Source organism: Ailuropoda melanoleuca, chromosome 2 (assembly GCF_002007445.2).
Source record: "Ailuropoda melanoleuca isolate Jingjing chromosome 2, ASM200744v2, whole genome shotgun sequence".
NCBI lineage: Eukaryota > Metazoa > Chordata > Mammalia > Carnivora > Ursidae > Ailuropoda > Ailuropoda melanoleuca.
Window position 1 is genome coordinate 28691178 of NC_048219.1, and position 9793 is coordinate 28700970.

Sequence of the window (9793 nt, forward strand, 5' to 3'; positions counted from 1 at the left end):
GGACAGAAGAACAAGTGAAGAGAAAACCCCAGGTCTGAAGCCGCTAAGGACAAGTCCGACACTGCTAGAGAACGAGAAGAGCAGGCATCAGCAAGCGATGGAGCTGGGAAAGCCGTGAACATCACATCAAAGGGCGCCGGTGTTTCCCACTGGCCAACTGGTTGCCAATCTCTAAGCCAAGCTGCAGTATCAGAGGCGGCCTTTAAAGCATGTACCAAAGACCGGAGAATAAATGGATGTCTCTACAGATGGGTACGCGGATGATAAAATACCAACCTATTTAAAAGAGGGCTTAAAACTAATAACCTCATTAAGCATCTTGTCCATCAACACACACTAAAAATATAACTGCTGTCCTGTGGACTGGGGAAAGATTTTTGTCCCTGTATTCAGAAAACGGGATACCCCTGCTGTCAGGGATGGAAAGTAACAGAAAGTTTCTAAGCAAGGAGTTCTTGGATGGCAAGATCTGCGATTTCTGCTCTCCACCCACCCCTGGACCCCAGCCTCTCCGAGCCCCTCAGTCTGATGGAAGTCAACCATCTAAAAGCCCCAAGAAGAGCCAACGCGGCCGAGAAGCTCCAATGCAGAGATTCTCACAAAGAGCTCTACGTAAGTACAAATGACTGTTTGATCAATCATTTGGCCTCGGCGTGGGATTTGGTTAGAATTAAAGCCATCTGGCTGCTGGGGGTGGGGGGTAGGGTGATGGGGGAGGAGACAAGCAGGCGGGAAAATGACCCACCCCCTCCCCCAGAAAGCATTGTTAAAATGTAAGGGGGAAAAACAGTCAAGACCCTGCTGTTATTCCAGCCTAAGCCACTTAATCCTTCAGCACATAAAGCAACTTATTTTATGACCTTTTCCCTTTAAAAAGTAAATCTGAAGACGCTGCCTTGAATTCAGATATCTCTGAAACACACAACTCATCCCTCCCAGTGAAATATCCTGTTTCATAAACCTTCTTCGAGATACTTGAAACTGCAGATCACTAAATGCCTAGCTTTAGGCATCTGACATTCCAGAGAATTAATATTTAAACTTATTATAGGAAAAAAAGAATTGAGTTTGGTTGAAGCATGAAATATTTAATAGTGTCTCTGAATTAGAAACCCTATTTTGTTTCGCACTGGAAATGCCAACGTTATTACCTGGGCTTTACACTCAAATAAGATAAAATGTACAGGCGGTCTTCAGATTAAACACATAATTACAGCCGTTTTCTCCAGAGAGAAGGGGCGTGAGGCAGGTTTGGGGAGTGGAAGCGATTGAGTTTCATTTTTACGATACACTTAAAATTATACTATCACCCTCTGCCTGGAGGGTTGGACTTGAGAGCGTTGAAGCTACTTAATCACCAAAAAACCGTGTCAAGATCCGTGGATCCACGGAGGCCTATTCACGGTCTCGCGAAGCCGTCTTGTCTTAGAACGGGCCCGCTGCTGGACAAGACCCGCTAACTTTCTCTACTCGCTAGGACAAAAGTATTAAGTGGTTTGGGATAAAAATTAAGCTTCAGTTGACACAGTGGATCCTGGCAGCCTCTGCCGGCACATGTAATTTATTTACAGGGTTGGAAAGTCGGCAAAATACATCATCAGCTCTTATACAAACTTCTACTAGGTATTAAATACCCAAGCCTCAGAGAAGTAATTCATATAGTCCAGCAACGTTCCAAAACAAACCCAATCTCCAGCCCTCCAGAGAGCTTAAAACAGCAAATGGGATCTGTATTTTTAAAGTCAGGTTTATAATTCTCCCTGGTTTCTTGCTAAAGCTTTATTTTCCATCAAACCTGTTATTAAAAAAAAAAAAAAAGAAAAGCAACAACATCTAAAAGAGTAATCTAGTTGTTAAAAAGACACAAGGAGGAAGAGGCCGGGCCACATGGCAACCATCGTCCTCCTGATACTCCTTCCTACGCTCCCGTTAGCCTCAGGGTCAATATCCAAAGGCAAAGAAGCCTGGGGCCATAAAGACTCCTGCAGTAAGTGTGGTTCTCTGGGAATGACCACAGTCTCCCGAACACGCGCGTGCACACTCGTGCAAGGCCACAGGCGCAAACCGGCAGCAGGACCTTCTCCTCCTAGGGGTCATTTGGTTCGTTCTTCATCTGACTCACAAGACCCTTTTCCCACAAACAAACTGTCGAGTTTACTCTGATTCCTGGGCTGTTCTCCCTCCCAAGCCCCTCTTCGTCCCATCCCTGGATAGGAAATAAATGTTTAGTAGCTCTTAAGCCCACATGCCCAGTGAAGCATGCACGCTACCACTAGGTGTGCTGGGGCTTATGAGGAATTCTCATCAAACATCAAAAGGTGTCTTCAGAAGCAGTGGAAGGGAGACCGCCACCAGGGTCTGGGCAAGGAATCTCCCCAAACTGTGGGAAAGGCTCAAAAAGGGACAAGAACCCGCAATAACCAGTGAGACGTGCTTCTTCTGAGAAGAAGCAGCTTCTGGAGGGTCNTGTGTGCCGCTGCTTCTGAGAAGAAGCAGCTTCTGGAGGGTCCCTCCACAGCCTCTGAGAGTCCTTGCCTGAGGACCCCATGTCACAAGTGGGAATCACTGTCTNCACAAGTGGGAGTCTGTCTTTCCCCCATTTCCACAGCAGGGAGGTGGACAGACGCAGTCTCCCCATAAAGTCACACCTCGGCCCGTTAGCAGAGACTCAGAAGGGCTGCTCCGGGGAACAGCTGTCTGGACCAGACTGTGGCCTTCTGGCACCTTCCCCCAGGATTGGGCGCACGCTCTATAGCCACAGGAACTCCTTGCCACTGCCTGGGTTTTAAAGCTTGTCCTTGAGAGTGCTGTGCTTTAGGGGGGAAAGTACTGGCTTTGCTGTCAGACGAGCTGTGTTCAAATCCCAGGATCACCACTTACAACCTGCACAGCAAGTCGCTATGAATTAAACAGTGAGCTTATCATTGGGGCGAATCACTTAAACTTTCCAAGCCTCAGTTGCCCCATCTGGAAAACTAGAATAATGCCTTTTTCTCACAGGGTTATTGGGCATCATTAAACGCAATCACAGCTATCGTGCCCAGCCTAGCACACAGTAGGTGCTCAGTAAAGGTTAGCTGACCCCCGTCTTCTGTTTTCTTGGTGGTCAGCCTCAGGAGTCAAGAGTTTAAAGGAGAAGTCAAGTCTGAGACAAAGGTGGTTTCTTCCCACACCCTCGATCCTTCCTGACCTCCCCAGTCCAGTTCATGTGGAATCCTGGAGCATCAGAGCAGGAAGGGCCTATGGATCATCCTAACTGCTTCCCATTTTACAGATGGGGAAACAGAGACTCAAAGCCAAGAGCGTGGCCTGCATGCATCGAGGCTGCACAATGGTGCATGTGTTCGCTCCAGACAGGCCCAACCATAACCACCGAATAAATTCAGGCCATACAGGAAATGCATTATTCAGTTAGCGGACTGAAGGTCTCCTCAGTGCATCTGACTCAAATGCTGACTTTAAAAACACAGCTCGTAATGCTAACACAATCCGCCTCGACCCGCCGGAAACCCTCTGAAGGAATAACCCTTTGGAGTTTAGGGGAAGATGGGGAAAAGAAGAAAACAGATGCTTTCAGGGACTTTAAACTGTAAGACCACTGGGTTAGGGTTGAATTCTCCCCACCCCCACCCCATCCCAGGTCTGTTTCCTTTCAGTTTCTTATAAATAAGGCCTAGGGAGACCAAAACAGCTACAAGCACCCTCCCCCTTTTCTGCTTTCCTTCCTCACTAAGCCATCAGTCCCGGACTTTGCTTCTAATGCTGAGAGCATTTTTTTTTTCATTGTAAACTATTAATTCGGGCAGCCACTGTTGATAAACAAGAAGTCCGTTTTTAAACTGCTAGAATCATTAGCACAGTGAAGGCGAGCAGCACGAATATTTCAGGAGTTTGCTCTTTTTTTCCTGGCCCTGGTAATACAGCTGTGCTTTCTGCATAATGCAGTCGAATTTTTCAAAGCCCATTGCAGAAGTTTGTTTCATTTCTTCTCCCCCCTTGAACCGAATGTCTTTGTTTCTTTAAGCACAAAAATAAACTACCCCCTACCAAAAGAAACAGCACAACTGTCTAGATCTAAACTCACTGCAACTCAGATCTTTACTAGCAAAATAGCAAACCAGTAATCTAACTTCACATACAATGATATATATAAGGTGAGGCTGTTCAAATACCACCATATCGGCTTCAAAAAAGGGAATTCTTTTCCAAGAAAATTGAGGGAAAAGAACAATTACCCTCTCTATGCAAAAGCCACAATTAGCAATAGTCACCGGTCAATTTACAAACAAAGTTGGTATTTATTTGTTTGTTGTTTCTTTTTTTCCTAATCCTATCCAAAAAAGGGTTGAAAACTTTAGTTTCTCCCCTTTTCTAGGATGCTGGCCAAACTCCACAAAATAAAACCGAAGAAAATGATGATAATTATGCAACATTCAGAACAAAGAACATAAGAATATATTTTTTTAAATGATTCATTGTGCACTTATGCCTGTAATGAGATTTTAACGCACTGTAAAAATAAGTGCGCTGGCTCATTTAGCTTCTCACGCAAATGTAACGCAGGGAGATGAATAAGTCAAACACCACGGGGTGGGCTTTTCTGTTTTTCTCAGAAGTGTGAAGGAAAACCACAGCATATAAAGAAACTAATGTTTTTAAATCACAGATGGAGCAACACAGCCTATCAATACGATGCCACAACTAACGGGGTCCTGAGACCTCAGCCCAGCAAAGCACAACAGGTAAACTGCTCTTGAAACAGCCAGGCCTGAATTAAGTTACGATCTCATGCGATGGTCTCCTTTCCATTTGTACGCCAAGTCCTAGCAGCTTCTGGAGAGCTTGGGAGGCAGGAAGGGAAGAGAAATTCAAGCCGCCCAGGATTCTTGGGGAATCTCTGGGAATTATATTTCCGCTACACGTCTATAAAAGATTTGTCGGATACATAACTCTTAGGACTGTAGACGCAACATGTTCCTATCGCATTTGTGTACCCACGCACATACATGTTTCTCTTTGTCTCACTGAGCCTGACATTTGGCCAGCAGGTTTTTCTCCCCCTTTTTTGAAACCTCAAGCACCGAAAAAATTTGGATCTGATTATTTCCGGATCGCAGGACCAGCACTTTAAAATGGATGAAATGCAAGCAAATTGCCCACCAGAGCCGGAGGGGGTAAATGCTTTCAAAATAACTCATACCTTTCTATCAGAGATGCGCCCGCCCCTCCAAGGCCTCCCCAGGACATCACGGTGGCTTCTGATTCAGATGAAGAAATTCTAGCAGGTAAGGCCACCAAAACCATCGTGTTTACTCTCCACCATGGCCGGCCTCTACTGCCTGTGCACACAAACTACAACTGCATTTTGTTTCCCTTTTTCAAGGAAAAAAATCTACGTACTAGCTATTTTTTTAAGTTACGAGATTGACTCCTTTTTGGCATTTACGGCCATGTTACAGTGGCTGTTTACGAATGGTGGTATCCACACGTGTCATGGTCATCAGGCTCTTTTTTTTTTTTTTTGGCTAGGACGTGTCCCGTCTCAGCACACCGCGAAAAGGGCCTAGAGAGTCGCTGTGAATTAAATAGTGAGCTCATTATCGGGTTCAGTCTGGCAACAGCAACTCTGGACAAGCGGTCAACTAAGACGTTTTCTAACTATGCCATAGGTACTATTTCCAAAGAGGACAGAAGAAATACCAAAAGCAAAAATATTTCAAATTCTCTGGGAACGTTCAGGAGGCCATCCAGTAGGCCAGCTCTCAGCCGCCAACACACACACGTAGCAGGTACAAGCTGGGGAACCAGGACCAAATATTTGGAAGAGGGAGGCTTAGAAACTGCCGCTTTCTGCCTGTAGCTCTGAGCACATCCTGGCGCCTCCGTGTCTTCATCTACAAAATGGGAGCCCTAGTGATAGCAGCCAGGATCCGCCAGGCACTTTAGAGACTGCAAAGCACTCTACATCGTTCCCTCGGAGCAGCCCACAAGGTAGGCAGAGCACAGCTGGCGTGAGGGCAGATGAGAGAATGTGTGGGAACACACGCTGAAAACCGTAAAGCACTGTGCGCGGGGAACAAGCGTCATCGGGCCATCGCCACAAAGCTGTCTGCCTCCATAAAGCCCAGATGTTTACCTTCTTTCCTTGTCAGGACTTCCAAAAGCACAGTGTTGGGTGTTTAATAATAAGAAAGAAAAATGCAGCATCTGGTAATTTGGCCTTTCCAGCTGCTTGGAATCTGGATAAACGGGACTCTGCCATAAACAGATCGTGATTCTTATTGTAAATGATGACAATGTTAGTCCATGACGTTGCACCATCCCCAGCGCCTCCTGACTCCAGATCTGGAAATGCAGAGAAGCCCAGCAATGTATGGATAAGCTGCTTGACTCAAGGGCTTGCTCCCTTCCTCGGCTTAGGGTCTATCTGACGTAGAAGGCAGATCATCTGAAACCTGACCCCAGACCAAGCAATACTGTCTTCTCTCCGGTCACTGGGCAGCCGTGGCCACAAAAGACCTGAAGCTGGGCTCCTCTCAGCTTCCCCTGGCCAGTGCGCCCGACAGTGCCCTTCACAGTCAACATTTTAAAAATCAAACCTTTCTCCCTCCTTTCCCTGCCCCCCTTTATCTCAAGTATCACTTACCCTTGCATGGTGCCTGGCATGGATTAATAAAAGTGACCCCTTCTACCTTTTTAGTTTATAAAGCATTCTTACAACCATTGTTAGATTTACCCTGGGAGGAAGACATTATTACCTCTCATGCAAATAAAAAAATCAGGCTGAGCACATCCCGAGAGTAATCCCCACAATAAGCAGGCACTGAGGTGGCCCTTTCACTAAAGCTCTCCTCAGTCTTTCCAAGTCAGTCTCACAGTAAATTTACAAATGGGGGAACAAAGGCTCAGAGAGTGAACAACTTCCCCCCAAGCTCCCACAGATCATAGGTGGCAGGGCATAGTCAATAAATATTTTTCAATTGGTATTTGCATCTGTTTCCAATAAACCTAAGATTTGGAGCTAGACACCAATCATTCAAAGGGTTACGTGGTCTGGGGAATATTTGGGTGGGAGCAGGGGCAGTAAGAGGTGCCGGTTCCTTGTGGCATTTTTAAGAGAACTGCTGAAGCTCTGTGGGGAAGCTCATTTTGTCTCAGATCACTGAGGGGCTGGACTGTGAGGAAGAACTTGCTTGGAAGAACAGAGGACACTTTGGAAATTTCTTCAAGCCCAGGTCAGTGAGCAAAGGCTGGCCGGAGAACTCCCACCCAGACCACGGGGTGGCCTTTTTACACAGGAGACACTTTCCCCACTCTCGGGCCTCAATTTCCTCATCTTTCAAATGGGTATAAATTCCACCCCACTAGCCTTGCCGGAGGCCATGAAAAAAACAGTTTAGAAGCCTCTTATGAAAGTTTAACCAGAACGACCATCTTAGGATACAAAGAAAGAGGCTGTTCTCTCCCATCCCTTTATCTTCCTCTGCCCTTTCCAAATACAATCCTAACTTAAACATCTCCTCGTATATTGGACATTGGTGGGGAAGGGGGAGTATGGATAAAAATAATTGGGGTTTGGGAGAATGGAAGTAGGAAGATCATATGCAAAGCGTCCAGATGAAAGGTCTCTAACTACGGCTCCGAACAAAGACTATGTTTAGGACAGCCATTCACCAGGTCCGCAAAGAACTCGATCTTCAGTGACAGCTATGATTTTTAAAACCTAAAACGCTGCAGGAGGGTATCTGCTTAAGGGAGGATTACGTGTGGAGCGGGGCAAGCCAAGGAGCTCAAGACAGCAAATATTACTCATGTCTTGCTGTGCACCACTCCTCTCTCCCCAGTAAAAGAACACCTCCTATGCATATCCCGGTAATAATACTCTAAAGCCATTGTTTTCTGTGTCTACCCTTTCAAACAGGATCCCTATCTGTTGGAGAAGAGACTGACACTGAAAATGAGACAAAAAATAGCACTCTCCTTCAAAGTCAGGTGTTTTCATTAAAAAGAAAAACACTGTTTACGTTCATTTCATTTTCCCAGTGCCTGAATTGGGAAGTTGGTTATTTTCTACCCAGAAGAAGCTCTCATCATTAAAACCAAGACATCCTACCTTTTCTAAGTTGCCAGGGCTGATGCTAAAGGAGTGATGTCTATAGTACCAAAAGAAACTTTGTCTTCCTTGAGAATCACCTGGAAATAGAACCAATTAAGTCCGAAAAGCTAAAATAGTGAAACCCCAAGCCTTGGTTTCTTTGGGGGGGGGTGGATGGGGAGGGGAGGGAGAGCAACACTGCACCTTAACAATTTCCCCAATTTCTGGTTAATTATCTGTCAGCATGAAACTTATAAATAATGGCTCAATAATAATTAACTGTGATGAGAACAGGTTCATGAGAATGCCTGCATCATCGCTGACTTTGAGCCCATAAATCCTACTGGGGCCTGCACCTTACACCTACCAGCCTCACTGGGTAGAGGGAGGGTACTGCAAAGGAAATTCTGACCAAAGATTATGCTTCTGAAGCTTCAAATTCAGAAAGGCCATTTTTTAAGTCAGAAATTGACTCAGGCTGGATCACAGATTCATAAAATTTTCCATCAGGAATCCAGAAATCATCGGGTATAATTAATTCTTCACTTGACAGAAGGGGAAACCGAGGTTCCAAGAGGGGAGAGGGGAGAGGTCTTGCTGTAGGCCTTTGCTATTTAGTGCCATCGGAATACATCCAAATACGCCGCAGCTAGCTCGGCGATACTCGAGTGGCCACTTACCCTAATTTATAAGATTTTTGTACGTTTCACACAACTTTTTTTCAGAAATACACTGAAGCAAAATCATGTAATCTGGACTTTCTATACACATGCTTCTCCAAAATAGGTTTATTGAGTTTAAATTAGGTGCTTCCTGAACAGGCATCGTTTTATAACGACAACCGAGTCCCAAACAACTAGAGAGAAACTGATGAACACGAAAGAAAGTTCCGCCAAGTTCTCCGGAGAATTCCCACAAAGGTGTGCGGTGTCCAGGCCAGGCAGCCTGAATTCCTCCACACCTCCTGCCAGGCACGTTGGCGGGGCCAGACTTACCCTTCCCGGCGGCGGCGGCCTTGGACGGACCGTAGTCTCTGGGGCTCCGTGGCCGGAGGAGTTCGTGGGCACACGGCGGCGGCACAGGCGGCCGGGGCAGCACGTCACGCTGGCCCCCATCCACGCAGCCGCCGCCGCTCACGGTGACCCTGAAGGCCATGTGCGTGCCGCTGAGGCCAGTGGGCCCGCGGCCTGGAGCCGGAGCGCCGAGGGCCTCCTTCGGCCTCTTGTCTGAGTGCGCCTCGGCCACCTCGCAGTGCATGGCGTCAGGGCAGGGCGCGCCGCCGGGGGTCGCGCCGGGCTCCTGGGGAGGGGAGACAGCACCCGCGCGTTAGAATGAGCGGAACAGCCCCTTTCTAGTCCCGGGGGAAGTTTGGGCAGGTCACCACCACTCCTCAGTTTATTCCTCAAATGGGTTAGCGCCACCACACTTACCTTAACCTGACAAACCCACCCGATCCCGCAAAAGCCCCTTCCTGGCACAGGAGTGGCTCGCACTTCCTTCTCTGGTGTGTCAAGGGCCCGGCCACCCGCCGCCGCAGCGCATTCCGAGAAGCCCCTGTACCCTCCCGCTCAAATTCGCTTCCACCAATACCAGCCTTCTTCAAAGGAAGAATGGGGAAACTGAGGCCTGGAGAGGCGAGAGCGCCTGTGCTGGGTCACCCAGTGAGACAGGAGCGGGCGGCAACTAGGATTCCCAGGG

At 47.2% G+C, this 9793-nt stretch overlaps 1 protein-coding gene across 1 annotated transcript in view; it reads right to left on the bottom strand.

The window, feature by feature from the left end:
* LOC100470834 (zinc finger protein GLIS1) overlaps positions 1-9390 on the bottom strand; it is a 143588-nt gene extending 134198 nt beyond the window's left edge. The window contains exon 1 of the mRNA XM_034652939.1: positions 9091-9390. Coding sequence (XP_034508830.1) covers positions 9091-9352 — 262 coding nt within the window. The 5' untranslated portion in view covers positions 9353-9390. The remainder of the gene's footprint in view (positions 1-9090) is intronic.
* Between the last annotated feature and the right edge of the window lie 403 nt (positions 9391-9793).